Source organism: Ylistrum balloti, unplaced genomic scaffold, assembly GCF_031769215.1.
Source record: "Ylistrum balloti isolate Yb309-2 unplaced genomic scaffold, AGI_CSIRO_Ybal_v1 Utg370558, whole genome shotgun sequence".
Taxonomy (NCBI): domain Eukaryota; kingdom Metazoa; phylum Mollusca; class Bivalvia; order Pectinida; family Pectinidae; genus Ylistrum; species Ylistrum balloti.
Window position 1 is genome coordinate 806322 of NW_026782351.1, and position 22892 is coordinate 829213.

At 33.3% G+C, this 22892-nt stretch overlaps 1 protein-coding gene across 3 annotated transcripts; it reads right to left on the reverse strand.

Annotated features, from left to right (window-relative positions):
* Positions 1 to 1912: 1912 nt before the first annotated feature.
* On the reverse strand, positions 1913 to 22173 carry LOC132556284 (CCR4-NOT transcription complex subunit 3-like). Of its 3 annotated transcripts, none has more exons than XM_060220666.1 (18): positions 22020 to 22173; positions 19571 to 19638; positions 18954 to 19028; positions 18259 to 18348; positions 17890 to 18018; positions 17275 to 17364; positions 16647 to 16760; positions 16280 to 16385; positions 15750 to 15877; positions 15317 to 15367; positions 14044 to 14165; positions 12215 to 12318; positions 9663 to 9979; positions 8580 to 8685; positions 7340 to 7589; positions 6032 to 6164; positions 5572 to 5697; positions 1913 to 5226 (listed from the first exon to the last, which is right to left on the reverse strand). In XM_060220666.1, the coding sequence occupies exons 1-18, from the start codon at positions 22042 to 22044 to the stop codon at positions 5128 to 5130; spliced, it is 2133 nt and encodes a 710-aa protein (XP_060076649.1). In that variant the 5' UTR covers positions 22045 to 22173; the 3' UTR covers positions 1913 to 5127. The 3 variants fall into 3 exon arrangements, with proteins under 3 accessions (XP_060076649.1, XP_060076648.1, XP_060076650.1); XM_060220665.1 differs by having other exon boundaries at positions 18954 to 19040; XM_060220667.1 differs by lacking the exon at positions 14044 to 14165 and adding an exon at positions 14198 to 14226 and having other exon boundaries at positions 18954 to 19040.
* Between the last annotated feature and the right edge of the window lie 719 nt (positions 22174 to 22892).

Genomic DNA, 22892 nt, shown 5'->3' on the forward strand with positions numbered 1-22892 from the left:
GGCACACGTATATAACGGGTCGGTTTAACACCTCGCGTTCATCAAAAGCCAAAATCGTTTTCTTCATTTAACAAAACCTGATATTTTAGTTGATTGTTGATCATGAGTAAACATTCCGGTCAATATTTCTGGACAAAGACAAACAGCCAACTAAGTTTCTATCGTGTTTTCAAACATTTGAAAAAAGTCAATAAATGATCCCAGCTAAGGCAGTTCACGATTGTCGCAGGGTTTGATATCTATTCACACGATATGCCAGTATCTACATCCCAAATTTTCTCAAAAGAAATGTCAACACAAACTTACTATTTTTCAGACTTTGAAATCGAAATGGATTGAAGTGGAATCTATGAACTGTCGTCTAAAGCAAACATGAATCTATTAAAGTATGTTTATAAACATAAATCAGAATTCAAAATCTGTTAATTTTACAATACATGCCCTCAGAGTCACAGTATGAGCCGAATAAAAGGTACGGGGAAAAGTCAAACAGCGAAGGTAGAAAAGTGAAAGGTGAAATTTTCCCCTTGCCGTACTTCTTTGGCAGAATTTCCTGTCAACTAAGAGTTAAAACCAACGCGGTCATGTTGCGCAAAGGTAGTAGCACATCCTGTACCCCGACTTTTGGGAGATAATATCGAGTCCCAAGGAAAAAATGAAACTAAAATGTATTAGATTTGTGTGAATGACAATCAAAAAATGTTGATCAAGGAAGGGTGTCTACAAGACGAGCACAATATTAGGTGGTAACAGAATACTTCCCTTCCATTGAATTACAAAAAAATACATCCTAGTTAGTCACTGGTATATTGACAAAACACTAACACAAAAAACGCAAATTTTGAAAGGCATACGTCATGCTGGGCTGTTTAAGTGCATTTAGTAAATAATTTCGTCCTAAACACGATAACAGAATATTATGCAATCAGTTGAGGGTTTCACAGGAAAGTAATCAAATCACTGACTGCCCTCAAGAGCATGATGAAATCAGTACGTTCCCGGAAATTGATTCAAGGAAAACCAACAGGGTTTTCTTAGAGGTTGCAGAAAATTGATATGAGCATGAAGTGAATGACGTCCTACATGGAGCTAGATGGTCCATATTGATTACAAGATTGAAAATCAGAATAAAATGGCTGACAGGCGACCATAAAAAGTTCTTATCGCTTTTTCTCGGAAGTATTGGATAAATCGTATTCATACGTCGGTTCCCTTTGGTCGCAAGCCGTGCTTTATTCATTTGGGGATCGTTCGGAAAGACAAAATGGCTGACAGATAGCCACCTTGGATTTTGACAGTAGTAAATTTTAACTATTTCTTCGGAATTCTGGATCGTTCTCTTTATGTTAGTAACCCTCGATTTTCGGACGTATTAGAACGTCATGAAAAGACATCAGGTAAAGAAATTAGTAAGGATCATACGATAATGGGCACAAAAATCCTTCTTTTTCAGTTTGTTATAGAATGTTATTATCATTACTTTGAAGTTTTTAGTTTCTTTAAAAAAAAAATAAATACTCAAATTCCACTGCTAAATTGAGTTGTGTTAACATTCATATATAATTTGTACACTACCCAAACTAGTGCCTGTACTTACCATTTAAATATTCTTTATCCAAATAAGTTAAGATCTTTGACATGGTGGTAGCCCTGTCAGGAGTACTATGAAAATTGATAACCTTCAATGATGCTGATTGTGCTCAACCTTAACACGATTTTGATACTTATAACTTTAAATAAAAATGTTTTAACTCTGTATCTGTAAATGAATACTAAAATACATTCATTGGTATAGGTATCATTTCCTTATCCAGGTCTTCAAAATAGTAGGTTTGTACTTGGAGGATTGTGGCAGTAACAAATTTGTATCATGTTATCAGCCAAACAATAAACAAATAATATAAGACAGAGCATCAGTCACTGACAAAGTCGTTTTGTCATTTTTTTAATTTTTTATCTTTTTTTCCACCATAGTTTTACTTGCCCTTGTCCACACTGTCATATCTATCTACACCAGTCACTAGCCACAGACCAGGCCGGACATATGCCAAATCCATGTCTAGTGACTGTTGTCAATGACAAGCATGAGCAGAGCACTTTACATCTGTACAAAAATAAGACATGTATACAGAGTGTTGTGCACTCAAATAAAACCAATGTCTTGATCGAAAGCCAGCTCAGTCAGTTCACACCGTCCACCATGACTATTTCTATCACATGATGAGAGAATCAGCTTCCCTGATTGGTCAGACTACCTTCCAAACATGATGTAAAACTGCCCATCTTCACACATTCTCTCTCCCTCTGGTCACACAGAACAATGTTGAGGACACCAATCACACATGAAATTGTGCTCCAGGCTTGAAAAATCTGTACCAAGACATCTGTGGCTGTACAACCAACATGTGACAACACTCATTTCTCGCTCTAGAAGTATTCAGTCACAATCTATCTATGGCACACATCAAGAGACACGGCACAATGATTGCTAGAAGTTGATAAATGCTTTGTATACCTAAAATGTATCAAAGTTTTTTGAAGATATTCAGATTTAACTGAGTTGTTTTCTCTTTAAAGTTCAAATAGGAAAAATCAGTAATAAATGCAAGTTAAAGAAAATAATTGTTTTTGACTGATACTTTTAAACATTACACCTCATATGTAGAGTACACACTAAAGATTGATTGAATTAAAAAATTCTGAACACAATTTGTCTCATTCACTTCAACATTTATACTTGCTTGAATAATTAACAAGAATAAACCAGGGAGGATATGCATGCATATTTTTTTTTCTTCTAAATGGCCCGTATTCTATTAATCTTCTTAATTTCAATACCTCATAAGAGAAATGTCCAAATAAAAATTACAATAGATGTCAAGAGATTACTAACAATATTTAACAAATTTCACATAGTGATATTATAGTCTCTTACAATACAGGACTACAGGAAGAAGACTGAGTAAAACTGATAAAAATTCTACATTTATACACTCTCACACTTTAAAAATTGCTTTTACTATGGATTGCACCTACAAGTCTTCACTCACAGACACACCCTCTTGCGCAAACAACATAAAAATTCACACACACAGGCCTGTTTCTACAGGGAAAGACCATTGGTCCACAATATAATTGTTCTATACATCAATGAAGTAAATGACTGTGAGAGTTCTAAAATATTCAACACAACAGGTTTAATGATGCAGCACTTTCGAGACAAACAAAATTTGTTAACAATTGAAAATAATCTCTGTGCTATCAACCAAAATTTCAGTACATCACAGCCGATCAATGCATACCACCTTAGTACCACCACATATCAAGCCCTTGACTGTAAATTTCACTAACCAAGGACAACAGTAGATATCAATGCCCAGGTTAGTCCAATTCACTATACACAGGCTTGTAAGTGACTCACTTAATCACATTCATACAGCCCTGAATGTATAACATCACTTGGTAACAGAGGACTTCAATGTAGCCGAGTAAAAAGATTACATAATCAACAACTACAATGCCAGCTTTATGCAAAGTAATGATGGCAAGGTGCATGTTCTTCTGTGCTATGTTATTACACTACCTAAAACTTATTTTAATTTAAGTTAATGGCTTTACTTTTATCAAATTTCTATTTTTAATTCTGTTTTGTTAGTAAGTTGAAGAGTTGTAATATATGATCGTCCAAATACAACACAAATTATGTAATCAGACATTAGATTTTGCCACATCTTCTGTCTTGCCAAATCAAATTTATCTTGAAATTTAGTTTGAAATAGACACAAGGAAACAAAGAATGCACTTGCTAACATTATAAGCTATCATATCAATATCAATCACCTCCTTAATCTTATAGGATCACAGTTCAACAGCAGCAATAAAGATTTTAAATTACAAAATGGTAAACTGAATGAAACAAAATCTGTGCACGAACATAATGATTTAGTATCCAATACATGTAATGCTATGTACATAGTACATGTGAATACTGTGATATTAGGTGGGATTTATACTACATCATTGTAGTAGGCCCAGGAATTCTGTTTTGATATGTGTAGCAGATTATCTGTCATGACTAGATTTCTACTTACAGACAGGATTCTTGGTACAGTAATCAAGGTTTGGCACATATCTACAGTGGCTTCCAATGTCTATAAATATCAGTAAAGGATGAGTATCGTTACAACTACTAAGGTGGCCATGCTCCCAACCTGACAAGCCAGGCCATAATGGATGTCACACTGGGAACAAACCATATCAACTGTACAAATATGACAGGCAAGTGCACTTTGGTTTGGACAATTTAGTAAATAAAACATCAAGATTGTGATGTCAAATTACCATTTTGTCTGCTGTACCATACAAATGAGGGTAATGAAATAAAAATACTGAAATATAAGTTTGCAAGAGTAATATAGGGAAATTTCAGTTAGTTTACAAAAGAGAGGGGAAAAATAATACCAAAGCAATATTGGAGAAAACTGTAGAATAATTTTGTTTTTCACATTGTAATGCAATATGAGATTCTGTTCAAAGCTGCCACATATCTCATCCAACCCTTGAAACAATAAAATCATTTGACAGCCAAATGGAGCACAAAGTCATTTAAGCTCAATCAGCTACACAGTCTCAAACCAGGAAAAAAATAATAATACAAGCACTCTAAACAGATGTGATGTGAAGATTTCAACATTCCATCAACTATCAAGAATGACCACAATAATCAAGTTTGATAAGATTGCATTTTTACCCTCCCTAGAAGTAAGTGAGATCAGGTAGTCTAAGAGGTTCCTGCCCCATAAAGTACAATATACAGTGTATCACAATATGCTGCCTAGACAGACAGCCTATAAGGCTGTCGTCAACATGTCCTGCAACATGCTACTGCATGTCATCTGTCACTTTAGGAGGTAATGGGCAAACAACACTTTCATATTGGTAGATCACTACAGTTGAATATACATGAAAGTTGAAATCAACAAATGAACTCTTCACTATGTACCATTCACACATCATCCTCACACTCGTCCTGATCAGGTCACTCATGATTGGCAGTTGTAGCAGATCCATGGAAACTGAATCATTCATGAAATAGAACTCGTTGAGAATTCCTTTGTCACACTTAATTTAGTTCAAATCTCGATCCTCCAAATACCGGTATTCAAAGGTAAATCCTTCTTTTTTTCTCTGGGCCCATTTCTCGTAATCAAAGTAGATATATGTGCCCTAGAAAAATAAATAAGCAAACAAATGAATAAATAAATAAATAAACAAGGAGATAAATATAGAACTAGTTTGATGTGTTGATAAAATTTGTTAACAAATAGGATGTTTTTTCTTTGGTTTGCAAGGTCTGTTAAAAGACAAACCAATAATAAAGAGCATGTTTTAATAACAGAATATGTTTTGAATCAACAAAATGTTATTTCTGCCCTCGTTATAACTCTCTGGTCCAAGAGTAACCATGCTCTATTCACATCTGTCATGGCCAAGAAATCAAAACTCGAAATTTTTTTTTTACTTGTGTGTAGCTTATCTTATGAACCAACATTCAAATGTAATTTGAGATACCTGTTCAAAGTCTTCTGTAATTGTCTTTGGTTCTTCGTGTCGCTGAAACCACATCATATATTTTGTATGAAACCGCCATGACTGCTTTTTAAGAGCTTTTGCTGCCAGATATTGAGCCTTTGTACCCTGTGAAAAATAAAAAGTTCTATCAGCAAGAATTTCAAATGCAATGTACTTGATCAAAGGTTGAAGATCTTTCTGCATGAACATTCCTTGAAAATGATAAACTTTGGGTGGCTTTATTGAATCTGGATCTTAAAACCAAATCAAAGCTAATGATTTTTATTGCAACTGTAGAAAACTTCACTGAAATGAAAAAAAAATCCCTTTTCAGCTATCACAGGGAAAACACCTTGTGGATTAGAACAGATTAACTGCACCAAAACAGGTGGATTAGAAAAGATTAATTACACCAAAAGCAGTCATTTTTGAAAATTTTGGCCTATAGAAAATTTCTTACCTCCATATAGTAGAAAATAAAGAATAATGATTCTGTTGATAATCGTTGAAAATAGTCCACAGAGTCTGTATGTGGTGGAGAGAGTTGTGGGTAATATGAAGGAGTCGGGCATGGGTTACGTGGTAAGTAATGCCTGAAATAATGAAAAGCAGAGATTACAACATGCCAACTCAGACCACACTATAGAATAAGGAATATATACTTAGTATTGTTATGAATAGCTTATGAATATTCATGTAATTGTGAGACTGTCCATCATTCAAACCAAGAGAACCTTACTCTATTGTAGGTACTAGTATAACATATTTACTACTTTACAAGAAACAAGGATTGGTGTTACATGCATTATCCCACAAATCAATTTCTACCCCTTACAATAGGTGACGTTTTTGAGGTTTGATACATCTTGGAAGTATCACTGGCAAGAAAGGTATATCCAATATAGCTATTATACCAAACAAAGCAGCTAATCTAAGTAAAAGGTATCATACTTAAATATATTATTTACAAATGGATTAAGTCACTGCTATTGAAATCATTATCATACATGGCATATTGTGCAAATCAGCAAATTTTTTACTTGTCTTATAGGTCCATGTCTTATCTACAGTGTTGTACATCACCTACCATGTGTGATTAGAGGTTTGAGGTTAAAGGTTTTGAAATTTGTGGCTAAATATTGCACGTACACTGCCACAAATGAGTTTTACTGGGTATATATAGTGGAAATCCATATCTTTATTCATAATGATTGAAGTGAGTCATACATGATAATTTAGTACAGTGTTGTGAATATTTTTGGAAATATGGGTTACTTTGCTCTAGATTCATGATGCCAGCAACATGCAAAGCCAATTAAAATATCATTGATGCTGCTGATTATATTTTCATGTAGTATCAGGGACAAACATCCTTCACAGTAACAATCCACACTAAATATACAAATGATAAATATGTTCATGATTTTATTGTCAGAAATTATTTTCATTGTCTGGTAAACGATTGTGTCACATCTTAAATGAATTGGAACAAACATTATTTAAATAGCCTGATGCATTTATATAACATTTAAATGTGAACATATATTAGATCGATCCTTCTGTCATGAAAATTGGTATTACTGTAACCACTTCAGATTATAAGAGAGGTTAAACAGGATAATACAGGTTTATACTAGAAGAGAAGTGAGCAGTTAAGTAGGATCTAGAGAAACTTGGATTAATGTCATCAGTACAACAGATGAAAATAAGAAAATATATGTGCACAAAGGTCAAACAGAATGTAATTGATTGAGTCTTTATCACTTACCTGATTCTTTCGGAGTCTGACGGGTGTGGAAAGTGGTGATGTGCTGCTTCTAACATCGTTAATTGGTAGAAGTGTTCCCTAGTGAGTGGCACTGGGCCAAGGGGTGCCACGCCCAACAGAGGATTGAGGTGTATTGTCGTGGTCTGTGCTTGCTGTGACTGGTCTGAAGAGGATGATGGTGATGGGGAGGTGGGCTGAGGTGCTACCACCTGAGATGATGTAGATGTTGAATTGTTGAATGGTGCATGTACTGTAGGTAAAAAAAGAACAACAGAATCATTGAAACTGTTAAATGCTCCCTGACTTGTAAATGTAAGATAAGAATCACATAAGATTATGTCTTGCCTTTCCTGCTTTGTCAGTATGGTGATTTCCGAGCCAATTACAATATTAAGTTCCAAAAATATGAAACTTTCAGGTTAATTTCAATAAAAAGCATGTAACATTTGAAACATTGATGCATTGTAAAACATTAAATGTCAATTTCATAAATTCATTATCATATGAAAATTTTACCCATAACATATCATTCTTCCCTAGAAGTGAGAAGATAACTCACCTGAAACTCTGAAATTTTACATTATTGGTTTCAATATGTCTGTAAATAACCTCTAACAAGAATATACTGTTTGTATCCATATTTCAGCTGCAACTTGTATAATTTTAATAAGTATTCATATTCCTAGGGACCAGTATATGCAGCACATTGGAAATCTCAAGAACATGAATCTCTCCATACTAAGTCACCTAATTGTAATAGTGCAACCTCATCCATAATCATGTTTCTACATAAGGACTAAAACCAGACAGGAGAGGAGACAATGGGTTATCATGGTATTATTTTGGCCAGGGATATTAATTTTGGGAATCAGATAATTAAAACCTCTAGAGCAATCAACTGTTCATATCAACAAACATCAGCAATTTATCACATTTATCTATTGACTTAATATCATAATCCTTCACCTAAGCTGACTTCAGAAAATCATAAGGCTTTCCCTGACTATAATACAACTTTTGTTAATTATTTGAGGGAACTTTAGAGCACATCATCCAGAACACCTACTGTCTTTTTAAAGGATATATCATATATTAAGTTCAACCTTATTCATACTGATTGGTCATTTTTTGTTTTTCTCTAACTTTTCATTAACCATTTTAAGTTTTCTAATTAATTAAAAAAACTGTGTAACTATTCCAAGTTTTTCATTTGTTCGTACCATTTCAGCATAAAACTTACCTCTTGCATCTAATGTTGTTGTTGTGTGCGTTGTTGGAATCTTGTTTTCTAGACCCGCTTCTAACACAGCCTGTTGCGCTATCGATTTTAATGAAGACATAGACTCCTGAAAAATAGAAGCTTCTATTAGTTCAATTAGGCTTTATCACTTGGAATCCCTACAAACAGAAGATTTTTTTTCATGAAAAAATTATAATTCCTAAAGAAAATTATTGGATAAATTGCAAGAACTCAGAAGTAGTTCAAACTCACACAAAGCAAAATCATAAATTATGGTGGATGTTTTATTCATATTTATATTCATTATTCAGTCTATGTGGTAGCTATCAAAGCATCACATGGAAAGTTAAGTTTAGTGAGAATTTCTGGCAATCTTTCACTATATTGAAATGCCTAGAATTTACAAAGAAAGAGAAGACACTTTGTAAATTTCTGAAATATATGGATTGCAGTGATATAAAGATATGGACATTTTCATTCTGTGTCATAACTTGCATCAGATTTTGTTGAACTGTATCCATGAAAAGTAAACAAAGAGAGTACATGCTGGAGACCAGATAATGAACAATTATAGCAAATTAAAAAAACTCCATGTATATGCAGTTATTGTATGATCATCCCTATCAATAATATTTGGGATTTGTACAAAATTCCAATTCTGTTTGTCTGTAAGACAAATATATGCTAGCAGACACTTAGGTTAACATGATTTTGTATGTTTACTAAAGGCATGAGGATGTTAAGTGGGCATTTCCTAAAATATTGACATTCACGGTTTCTTTTTCTTGTCACAATTCTTTCTGATTTGAACTTATAAATAAAACAACTTGGAGGCAGATTTGTGATTTAATCAGTGTTAAATCTGTGATTCAATTCCTCTATCACAAACCCCATTTGATAAATCAAAAGGTGAAAAATTTTACAGTCTGATACTATGGAAGTAAATCCTACTTCAGATGTATATGATGACCTGAGCAGAATTCTGGTTATTTAGATCTTCATGAACATTTACAGTCGATTTTAAAGTTGAAAACCTTATGACCATATCAACTTTAACATGAAAATACGTTTAGAAATACTTACAATATCATTGTCTGTAACACCTTTTAGTAATGGTCCAACAGCACTTAGTGGACCATTCATTACAACTTGCATCTCAGGTTTGACAGACACTGAGTTTGGTTGAAAAGAAGTCATTAAGGAACTACTTGTTGCACTGTTTGACACAATCGTGTTAGGCGAAGATGACATTACACTGTTTGATATCATAGGGATCGGTACTGCTGGTAAGACAGGATTTCCAGTTGAAGAGACAGAGTTCGTTATAGTTGAGTTTGATGTCACTGGCACGCTACTTATTGTAGAATTAATATGGTCAAGAGGGGCTTGATTCTTTGTTTCTACAACAAAAGAAATTGGTAATATTAATGCCACAATTGCTAAGTGCCATTTCAATATCTAACATAACTAGAAAAGAAGTATAAACTTAAGCCTTCATTACAGCTAAATCCACAACCAACCTCTATAATAAAAGAATCTTTGGACAACCGTATCAACCTATAACCAAACTTTTTCTACAGAAATTTCTACTAAACTACTTCTGTGATAACTGTTTAACAGTATATTACACTTAAAAGTATCCCTTCAATAATTGAGAAACATCAATTGAAAAAGAAGGTATTGATAGAAAAAGAAGGTATGGATCAGGAGTATTTTTTCTTGTTTTAGTAACAGTTAAAATCTCCAACAGGTCCTAGCAAAGAGAAACAGTAATTTAACTTTTTCCCAAATATTCATGATACAGCTACATACTGATGCATCCACACATTCATGAAACAGATATTTCACATTACTTTCAAACAATTAAATCTTCAGAAAGGGAAAAGATCGTGTTACCATTTGATTTTGAAAACAACTTGAACCATTTCTTTAACTCCAACTTCAGAAAAAAAAACCCACACAATATATATATATATATATATGGCACAGTACTGTCGTTTTAAATTTCCAACCTTCAGCGACACTTACTGAATGCCTGCTACAGGGGAAGGAATTCAGTGGAAGAAAGCTATTAATTACTGCACCTTTGCCAATGTTAGCTTTTCACAGCCAAAATGTCTCAAAATTTGCAGTGAATTTTTCATGAACCAATAAAACATGCAATTTTTTAAACAAGGGGAAATAGGACTGATATAATCTATGACCATCAACCGATGACAGAAAATACAACTGATGTGCCTGCTACTGGTTTCATCAATTTGCATTAAGCATAAAATAAGCATGCAAATTTTAACAAATCTGAAATGGAAGATATATGAATTCTTTTAATTTTAAAATGACTGGCATACCAAACCAAAGCAGATTGTACATACTAACACAGGACTGATTAAGTCCACCAACTTCCCCATGCAATTTCATACTGTAAGGAATATATTTCTGTCACCAAACTGCCTAAAACCTTAAATGATGAACACTCCAAGTCTTACCAGCTCGACTATAACGATCAGACAAGTATGATAGCTTCATGGCAGCTAAATTGCGCTGCCACGCAGAATTGTTGAAAAGTCGTGGGAAAGATAGACCTACAATATAGAAGTAGTTGGTATTTGTCTAACAGAACCAAGCTTGGACTAGCTAGAATTGATCAGGGAATTAACAGAAAGAATGACCTACCTGAACAAATATTAAGAACCCAAACTGCAATTTTAGAAGTTACAATATTTCAAACCTTCCTATAATCTTTTCACCCAGTACAAATTGTGCAACAAGATCAGGTGAGGAAAACAAAACTCCCTTGTATTCTGTTTTTTGTTAAGAGTGTCATGATTACATCCAGCCTATTTCATTATTAAGAATACTAATTACAGAGTTGTTTGAAGACTCGATTTACAAAGATTGGAACTAAACAATAACAAGTCATGCCATCACATGTATTGCTAATACATAGTCTACATGCAAACCTGCGGTGAAATACATCTACATGACATTGTTGTTAGTGAGCAATGTAAACAATGGCATTAACAACAGGTGTCACCTCTTTGGAAAACAGTCATAGAATGTATAACTACATGTAGCAAGTCAAAACAAAGAACAATGTTCACAGGAGGAGGTACATTATTTAACATAAAAATGAAGATATAAGCATATTCTGGTTATATGAATTCTGATATCTGAAACTATTTTGCTTGAGGATGGAGAGAGAAAGAGAGAAAATCATATATCAATCCTTGTTAAATAACTCCTCATAGCACATTGTACAAAATGATGTCCAAAATATGAAATATTGTATTGATAACATTTAAAAAAAATATAATTCTACCAAAGCGTTTATCAGTTCCTCAGGCACCAATTTATTATAACACATGTTGTATCAACAAATATCTATATCATATGCAGAATAAACTTTAATCAAATCCAGCCTTTAAAATATATATGGTTAATAAACAGAAACAAAATTGTTATGCTCATTTCAAATTTAGTGTAGTAAAAAAGACAAAGGGTGGGCCAAAAATGCCAGTGAAAAGGGATTCCCCCCCCCCTTTTTTTTTTTACCTATTAACATAGATATTTGAAGAATTAACAAATCTTGATATCAATTATATTTTTTTTTTACTGAATGCCAGAAAGCAAATCACCTGCACTATTGTTTTGCTGGGACCCTGCTGCTGCAACATTGTATGCTGTCAATGGTGGTGTTGAACTTGGACGATGATTGCTCTCTGCATTTGCAATTGAATTCCTGCAGAAAAGAAAAAAGAGCAACAAAATAAAATAAAAAAGATGAGAAAAGACATAGAATGTGTGGTTACTGCATTGCCTTCAAGATTTTGTACCATTAGCTACTATCAGTAATTCTTAGGTTATAAAAGAAGTCTTGCCAAGGCAGCAAGTGTTATAAAGAGAAACAATCAACTGTACACAACTAGCTGTACAGATATTATCAAGGGAGACTTTCAACTATACACAGCTAACTGTACATATATTATCCAGGGAGGCTTTCCATTGCACACAGCTACCTGTACACATATTATCCACGGAGACTGTACAGATACCATTAAGAGAGACGAACTTAATAAACTTTTAAGTTTTATGCATATTTAATTATCTTCCATATACATATATTCAAATATACACGTTATGAAACAAAATGGCAATGTATATTTTCTTCATGTTTCTTATGGATCTTAATTTGATCTATTCTTTTGCTTAAAAATAATTTTGAAACCTGTGATGTTTCAAATTTCAATCCCTTGTGCCAAAGATTATTGTTGTTACTTAAAAAATTACTAAGATGTTGATAACACCTCAGTTGTATATGAGACTGCTGTCTCTGTTGGAAACAGCCTGAAGGAAGTATCTGGAGAGACATTGTTTGCCTGTATTTTGAAATAAAAGTACTTTTCTTATCCCATATCTCCTGGTGCCAATGGCAGATTGAAAGATGGACAATGGCAGGACCATCAGACAGCAAAGAGTAATTTCAAAGCACTGTTCGAATTCAAGTTGCCAAAAGAAACTTATTCAGATTCAGCATAATTCCTTTGCATTCTAACAGCAACCTTGAATTTTTTTATTCAGACCTAAAAGCAGCAACAAGCAAGTGCTTTCAGTAATGAAGTGCTTTCTAAAGTTTCAGCACATGGAAGTATTATAAAGTTAGTCCATAAAATCAATTATTTACCTTTTATCTCCAGTAGTGAGTCCTTACACAGTGTAAAGTTATCTCATAGAAACCTGTGGGTACTGACCAAGTGATACCTGAATATCATTCTCCTCAGGTGACACATAACTATTTTCAGGAAAGAAATTGTTGCAATGTATATTCTTTATACATGCAGTATTTTTGACATAGTTTGGTTCTATACCTCAACGTAATAGAGCTTTCTCTGTGTACCTTGGTCAACAGCATAACAAATCACTGTTTATTTTGTAAGGCTTTGTAATCTACTGTCAAAAACATGTGCTTGCCAGTTGAGAAGTTGGGTGATGATTGTTGCTTCAGTGCAATCAAGAATAAGGTTAAAAAATGATGTTTGAGGAAGATAGGTATATATTAATGTAGACTTAATCTTTATTAATTATAAATGTAAGTCAAAATCTACAGCCTTAGTCATCAGCTGGTAGACAGTAAACACCAACTGATCTGGAAAGTGGGAAGTTGTTTCTAAACTTATTGTAAGACATACTGTCTACAGTGTAACTTCCAACAGAATTTTGCTAATAGGTTAGAAATAGAAGGTGGACTTAAAGTAAGACATTGACACTACACTGTATGTAAGGATGAATTTTAGACTTAATTAAATGAATAGTATTCTGCCCAGGATGTACTCCATGACTTTCAGAAATGAGTACTGACAAGCTAGAAGTAAATGCAATATATATAAATGATGTAATTTCATTAAATACAAAAAAGAGAAATTATTGAAATCTAGATAAAGTTGAGAGCCAAGAGAGGTAAACATACCCTGGAAACATCTTTGTAGGAGTTGTAGGTACTTTGTTGACAGTTACACTTGATGATGAGGATGAGTTTGTTGATGAGGGTGATGACATGGACGATGTTACTATTATTGTTGCTTTTTGTTTCTGAAAATATGAAAATAAAGAGTGATACTCACCAAATATTAGAGAAACTAAACTCCAAAGTCTGGTAAACAAAAACAAAAAAAAGGTGCAAAAATAACAACAAGGAGCTTTTAAGACAGGTTCTCCATTATTTTGGTACTTTTGACTACTGGCATGGATTTCCAGCTGCAATGCATTTGATATTATGATTTGGATTAATCAACCTTCACAGTCTATATTTCCTTCATGATTCAAATTGAACTTTCCCAGTGTTCTAACTATACATCAAATTTACTTGAATTGATTGCTTTCATGTTAACTTACTGAGAAACTGATTTATATGCAAATATGTATATATTGTATAGGCATTAATGGAATAGTATATTGAATGTTCTGTTAGTAGTAATCTTGAGATATTACAGATACTTCTATGGTAATGGATAAGCCAAACTAAAGCTAAAACCATTTTCATTATTAAAGCAATCTTAGAATATTCTGTTGATTGAAGTGTGTAGAATCAGTTGAAATAAATTCAGTGATTTGGTGGTGCTTTCTCATAATTCTTATCGGACTCTAATCTCTGGTCCTTTGTGAAAGACTGGTGAGCTTGAAATGGACAATCAATTACATAAAAGTTAATGAAAATTTAGAGAAACAGTCACAATGAATAATGCTTTAAAATATTGACTTTCACAGTAGAAAGTTGCCTTCTACATTTCTGTTGTTCCAATGTAAGAGTTTCAAATCTTGCAGATTAACTGTCAAAAGGCAAATGATAGACAAACAAAATAATGTTTTCAGGTCCTTGGAATTCTACCACCATGTTGTATGTATTTTACTTTCCATCACATGAAAAACAACTTTTTAAAAAAGGTCTTTTTGATGTCAGGGTGTTTATACCTTGAATCTTTAAATACCAAGTCGTGTTAGATATTGCTCTTCATTTCAAGCATTTAGGAAGTCGGCAAAGCACTTTCTAAAGAATATGATTGATATTTGTCCCTGGTCCTGTACTTCAATTAGCATATGTGTGAACATCTTAAAGGTGTAAATATTGTACAAATTGTACAATCTAGGAAGATGTTAATAAGGTTATCAAGAGTAAATAGAGTCTGTAATAGTTATTTTCACACTAAAAACAGTTAACACCAGTACAAATTTGACAGACTTACATCTTCATTTTGGGATTTGTGCCTTTTCCTCTCCATCTCTTCATACTTGTCCTAATTGAAACAAAGAAACAATATTTGAAGTTATGCCTTTGTCTAGACTCTCATATTTTAAATATGTTCCAATTGGTTTCAGTTTCATAATTGATACATGAATACACATAACCCATTGATCACAATCAGATTCATGCCTTGAAATCAAAATTGATCTAGTCATTTGAAAATATGCCATTCTGTGAAATCAATGCATTTAATGCTTTGAATCTATTGCTTTAGTTATTATCTGTGAAGAATACCATTGATAAAAGTCTTTGAAAGCTGCTAACTATGTAAATTATCTCAAGATAATCAAATACAAATGAAATGACACTTAAAATTGATAATTTGAGTCATTCTTTAATTATACCAATTAATAGTAATATCATAATGATCTTACCTTGGAATGATTCATCGAAAGACTAGGACTAGGTGAAGGAGAACTGGAGTTAGTTGATGTTGGCGTACTTGATAATTTATCCAATATGCTATCATCATTGGGTGGTGAAGAAGCCAGCACTTGTGAACCTGAAATTCAAAGCAAAAACATCATTACTGTTACTTCTCTTTAAATATCTTGTCAAGTGCATTAGGCTCAAATGGTGTGCAATTTCCAATATTTTCTTTTTAAGCATTTGAAATAATCATGATGGTCTGTGATCTCAACATCCCCAGAAACACAATCTACTGGAGTAGAAATCAACCCACACACCTTGGATAGGAGGTTGCAGTTTCTGATGCTCTATTGACCATATAAAATGCAATGGATGGCAACAAAATTTTACCTGTAACTCATTTAGCCTTGATCCATGATCACCAAAATTAATTGGGTGTACATTTTATGCAAACAAACTAATGCAATGATACAGAAATTAGTATCCCTCCTTCTCCTTGCTATAAGGGAGATTGAAAAATAGTATGTTTACTTACCTAGATCATCAAGATCCAAATCATCATAAAGAAATTCATTCTCCTCAAAATCTGGTTCCTGGTTGTACTCCAGATAGTACTCCACGTCATCTTTGATCTTCTTGATCTAAGGAAAAAGGAGACACGAAAATGAAATGGTTACAATTAACCAATTCAAGCTTATTTCATATGTTTCTCAAAGAAATCCTAGCTATTTTTTCTGAAATTTCCCTTTTGTCAAATTTTTAACTTAATTAAATAAGGGCAAAAGAATTGTGTTATTTGTTTTCATTTCGCAAAATATTGCTTCTAATCTTGATATAGATTGAATTACTGAGCATTGAATTCAGAGCATTTAACACATATATACAAAAAAGCATTTACTTACTTGGTCTAAAGGTAGTGCGTCATTATCTACCATCCTCATGATTGTTTCTAGTTTCTTTATGTGGAACTTGTGTCGATCTTGTGCAGCTCGCAGTTCTTCATATTGATCTTGTGTCTGTAATTATGAAAAAATGTCAAATTTCCATATTTCAATTGGATTGATCCCATTGTAATATTAAAGCTTCAAGTGAACATATCATTCACTTTTAAAACAGGATTTTTAAAAATTCTGAATAACAATCTTTCAGCATTGTTTTATGCTTGAAAATGTCTATATGACATTTATATCTTACTTAAGATGGCTGGGGTATAAAAAATTGTTTAGATTCTTCATACATATAATATGGAAATGAAACATTAACTATTCTATAACAAGGCACTGACCATGTGTTCCTCCCAGAATTTTCCGGGAGCATAAAAAGGAGGACAACCCTTCCTACTAAGTTTAACATTTAGCTTGATCTATAATGTGTACTTAATACCAGGGTAAATCACATCATATACCAGGGTAAATCACATCATATACCAGGGTAAATCACATCAAAATTTTGGCAGGCAAATAAAACTGAATGCTCAACGAAGAAGGTTATATCAGGTTTGACAACATGCAGCAAACAATTTAAGCTTACATCTTTATCCATTTTTTTCTTTTTTGATGACAGCTGCTCTATTCGACTTTCAAACTGCTCAAGTTGTTTTTGTAAGGTCTCAATTGTTGTCTGAAAGCGAAAGAATTAATAAGTATTACATACATAAAACATAATTGATTAGTCAATGCATAAAAAAATCAATGTAATGACTATGAGTCCAAAAAGTAAACTTCATGTTTTCTTTGTCTCACCAACATCCTAAGAGATGTTTTCACTGTATTTCACACATATTTATTAAACAAGTTGGACAATCAGGCACAGTTTGGCACTCTAGTACATCAAGAAATAAAATTGAGAGAGGGGGTGCAGTTTTCTATTTGTGAAATTAGCTTCATTTGTAAGTGAGAAGTTCCAACTGCATAACTAACAATTGGACAACCATGATCTGGATGCAATATAAGACAGACATGACATCATTGACGATAGATTGTCTGACAGGGTTGTTTGAAAATAATCCCAAAACTTAGAGGAGTATATTTAGCAGTCATCCATTGAGGCCAGGAGTACCATTACTTAGTTTAAAAACATTTCATAAGATGAAATAATGCCATTCAATCAAACTTCATTCAATAAAATGAATAAGGAGAATCTCACCGAAAGCCAGTTTACAACTTCACCCTTTTCTTTTGCGATAGGATCCATTTTTGCAGCAGCCCCTAAGCCTTCCTTTGAATAAGCTTTTGTTTTTGTTTCTCTTTCAACAATTTTGAACCTCTCCATTTGCTAAAGGGGAAAATCAAAATTCACATATTAACTTTTATTACTGTTTGAGAATATTCTTATTGCTAAACAAGTATCAATCAGAATTTAAAAAGAAAAAAATATCAAAAATATTAACCTGAAGATTTAGATCATGTTTTTACCACTGAATTACAATAGCTATAAATATTTCTTTTCATACTTTTACACAACTCCATCAGACATAATGAAAAGAAATAATTAATTGTAATTTCATTTACTCACAGTTTCAATCAACTTCCTGTTTTCCACCAGTATTCGTTTATCTTTGATGTCACTACTGGCACACCATGTTTTAATCTGGTCCCGCAACCGCTGCGAATACATCAAATGATTGAGATTTTATTACTCTTACATTTTTCTATGCATACGATAGTATATAAGCCCCTGTGTGTTTTGCTTATCTTTACAATTCATATATCTTATGTGTTGCCAGTATGCTAAAAATGTAGTAAATGTCAAGACAGTCACATATAACTGATTATGTATCCAGTAGATCATTTTTTAATGGCACATTTCCTGAGAACTAATCATAATAATCAGCACATTAAGAGCATTACAGGCATGAAAATTCATGACAGGATACAGACTTATTCTCTTTAAAGACTTATCAAACAGACTTTGGTAACCAAAAATTTGTGATGGCCATTGGAAACTTTCTTTATGAACTATTGTTTCATTTCAAAAACAAAATTCAGTTTTGATGAACATTGCACAGAAATAAAACTGCTTAGAAAAACAATGACACCAATGCTGACAGCTCTCTACATTTTGGGTTTTCTTCACAGGTAAATATCATTACAGTAAAATGGAGAACTATTGGTTTGCAAAAAGAGGAATTGTTATTAAACCAAATAATTGCATCAGATTCAATTTCTACAGAAATCAATACACTAGTGATGGTTTAGTATTATACTTACCTGAAGCTTTTTAATCTCTCTCTTAAGATCAGCTTCATATTTTTCCTTTTGATTTGTGTTCGCAGCATTATGAACCTGCAAGGATATCTAATAAAAACGTAATTTATAAATTACCATCAAAATTTCATCAATTATCCCATCTTTTTCCAGCATATTCTATCATTTCTTTTGGAACGAAATTCTTGCTTGACGAAATATATATCGTAAAATCAGCCTATTGAATATTTCTTCCTTTATTCAATGATTAATTTTTGTTTTTATTGGCAGAGGATTTTCTGATTAGAAAACCAAGAGACATATCTGATGAAAATACGATATGGAAATGATGCCCAAATTACTATGTGATATGATGAATATCACCTGTTATGCATTTTTTTAATTGAAGAAATGTTTCACATAATTGTCACTGAACAAAAATTACCACACTGCCATGGTTTCTTTAAGCAAAGATAAACATATGAATATGTGCTTGTTTATAAGGGCATTCAGTTGACCCTCAACATGTCTCTTCAAACTCAACACTCAATCATTTTTGGGAGTCAAACATATACTCTTAATGGCCTACTGAATGCCCTGTTTATTACAACAGCATTTTATCTTATAAGTTAAAAACAAACCTTGTTCCAGATGTCTTCAAAAGTTTCAACACCTTCCCCTACTTTCTTCAGACATCTGTCAATTTCTCCTAGAAAACAAAAACGTTCACAATTAGGAAACATGTCCTGTCCTTTTTACCTCTTATGCATTCTAAATTCTGTGGGAAATTTTTATGTCAGTAAATTTAAATATTTTTTAACTTCTTGAAGTCATTATCTCATTTATTAATACACACGACCAGCTTTTCACTTATGGTAAAAATTATGGACTCTATCTTGTTCTTGCATGCTTATACTGGGTTTTCCATAAGAGCCGGTCGCCGGCCAATTTGACCTGCTACTTCGGATCATTTGGCCGCCTACACCAATCCAGTTTCGTAATAATGTTCTGTACACGACTACACGTACACGGCAGGCCAGCCTCCTACTTTCACTAACCAGCCTACTACTAACAAAATTATGGTAAACCCTGCTTATAATAATAAAATTGTATTTCTTTGATTGACCAGTAGCAATATTTTCAATGAACTATGGTGGTATACTTTTGTTTATAATATATTTTAATATTTTTTGATGTATATTTGAATACCTAACCTTTTAACAGGCATTTTTAACATAAGGGGAGGGGCTCTGCTCTAAAAATGTTGATTGACCACTGGAGTTTAAACAAGGGTAAGCACCACCTGTACTGCCGAATAAGAAAGTGTAATATATGCTTATGGAACTAGAAGCCTTTCATAAAACTTGCCCCAAGATATTCTAATTTTGGGGTGGGATGCAAATAAAAGGGAACATCCCATAACCAGAGAGCCAAAAATGAAACATACATCCTTATTGAAAAAAATTTTTTGGCACCTATTCTATCAGTGTGCTTTTCAAAGTAGCTATTTAAGCCTGTTTTCATTACCTTTTACACCATAAAAACAATTCTGAAATTATTATAATTCTCAGCGGACATACTCATGACCATGTGTGAAGCTACGTGTGTAAAATCATTTTCCCATGTGTGTTAAGTATTCGATAATCATACAAAGATGTTGCATATTACACTTGTTGAAAAGGAACATTTTTGGGTGGTTGATTATTTGTTGCTTTATGTCCTATTAACAGCAAGGTTAATTCAAAGTAAAGCCAGATTTAGACAGTAAAGGAAAGCGAGAGTTCACAGAGAAGAACTACCAACCTATTCCAGTACTTGGTGACTGCCCAAAGTATGCATATAACCCCTGACCCATGGGTGGAAGACTAGGGATAAAGATGATCAGGCACTCTAACTACTCATTTTTATCACTAGCCTTCCATCTACCATACCTTGAATATCAAAATGTTGCAATATATGCTTCTTGATGAAGCACAATAAAAGTACACCAACAAATATGTCAAGTCTGTACACATTTTGCACTAAAGGCTGTTCAAAACCTAGACTAGTAATTTTTTGGAAGGATCAAAAACTTATTATTTCTGAGGCACTAACACAGCACTAAATTATGAGTTAACTTCCTTCTTACAATGATGGGAAGATTGATCACCTCCTGATTGTTTCATTTAACACATGGTGCAGTTCAAGACTGATTAGCAAATTCCACATAAATCTGATAAACAAAATGTATGACAATGTTAATCTTCATGAAAGGAAATGATGAAAACACATGGTTTAATTGCAAACGTGTATGAAGTATACATAATGACATGTTGGCAATTGTAGTGACAACTGCAACCCAGCACTGACCAAATACTCATGAGAATGGCTTGATATTTATGAATGAAATGGAATTACTTCAAAACCAATGGCAGAGCATTTATTTTGTACTGGTTCATCATAACACTACACATATTTACTGTAGCAATATTGTTAATTACCATTCCCTTGTACTGTTTAGGCCATTGACCTGGCTGACAAGTATGCTTTCCTCGCCAAGAATCAAGAAAGTTTATTATTCGATGTACGAGGTCTACATTTATTACTAAAGAAAGAGAGTGTTGTCAATCTACCATAAAAATTCCCTCGTCAATTTTTGAATCCAGCTTCACAAAAATTGTCTGCGGCATTTGCACAGCGACATCTGACTGGTTCCATATTTATTCATTGCTTAACCAGTAACGAGTGTAATGGTAGTCTGCATCATTAGAATGACAAAAGACACGAACAGGGAAGTTAATCAATGTTTGTTCTGTATACATTTTTCGATTGTGACAGTTCTGACTCCGAAAATTGCAAACCGATTAGACCGCAAGGGTCCAAGCATTTCGACAACTTAGCATTTTCGTGACATGGATTCATGTATTTGTCACTATTTGAAAGTGCATGCTGAGACGAATGATTACTGATGTGGACCATAGACAAATAATGTGTATAAAAGATGCATACCTAGTGTAAATAAAATAATATGAGAGACAGACGAACAAAAAGAGAAAGGAAAAATATAACGGATTGACTCCGACAGCGGTTATTCATTCGATCATTTCTTACCTTGTAGCTTTCGCCTATCAGCCATAGCTATGAATATTCGTATGTGAATGATAGACGCATGCTCTAATGCTCAAATGGTACCAGACTATCACTTTTATGGTACCGAAAAAGTGCTTTAATTTATCTTTCTATTCAGTCTTTAATCCAAAATGGCTTCTCTCTTCGTTATATACCACCTCGAATTATATGAGTACGCGCAAAAAATAGTCCCTGACCCTTTTCTCAAAGTAACTTTGAATATAACAGATTAATTGAAAGTATTTCATGAAAAGTCTTTGAAAATCAATTGTTATTTGAAAGTAATCATGTAATCGTGATTTAATTTGTCATTTTATTAACACATTTTGATGCCCACTAATTTCTCGAGAACTACTTATGGAAGTTTTATTACAATGTATCCTGGGATAAGTATGGTTTACGCATGTGTTGTTTACAACAAGAGACCTATTTCCGACAAACTTGACAAGATTCCTGTGAATGAGAGAGATGGTGTGTAGCCGAGTGTTATATCTATACGGTAGAATATAAAAGGTAATTTTACTTGAGTCAAACATATAAATTCTCGATTATTGCTATTCTGAACTTCCTAGCTATAATAATGCATGTCCTGACACCAGAAACCCGACTGTGCAAACTCATGACAAGTCATGTTTCATCTGATCACTTCTGTATAACTTACTGTTCAGTTTACTATCTCCAGTATTGTAATTAACCAACTTCATGTATAAAATTTAGTATTGTTTGGACATGCAAACTTGATACGTTGTTTACTTCATATATCAAGTCTCTCATGCACATTAGTGGAAGACTGGTTATGAACAAGATGTTCAATCTACAGCAACCAAACTTCACTGATATCCAGTAACAGTGCAG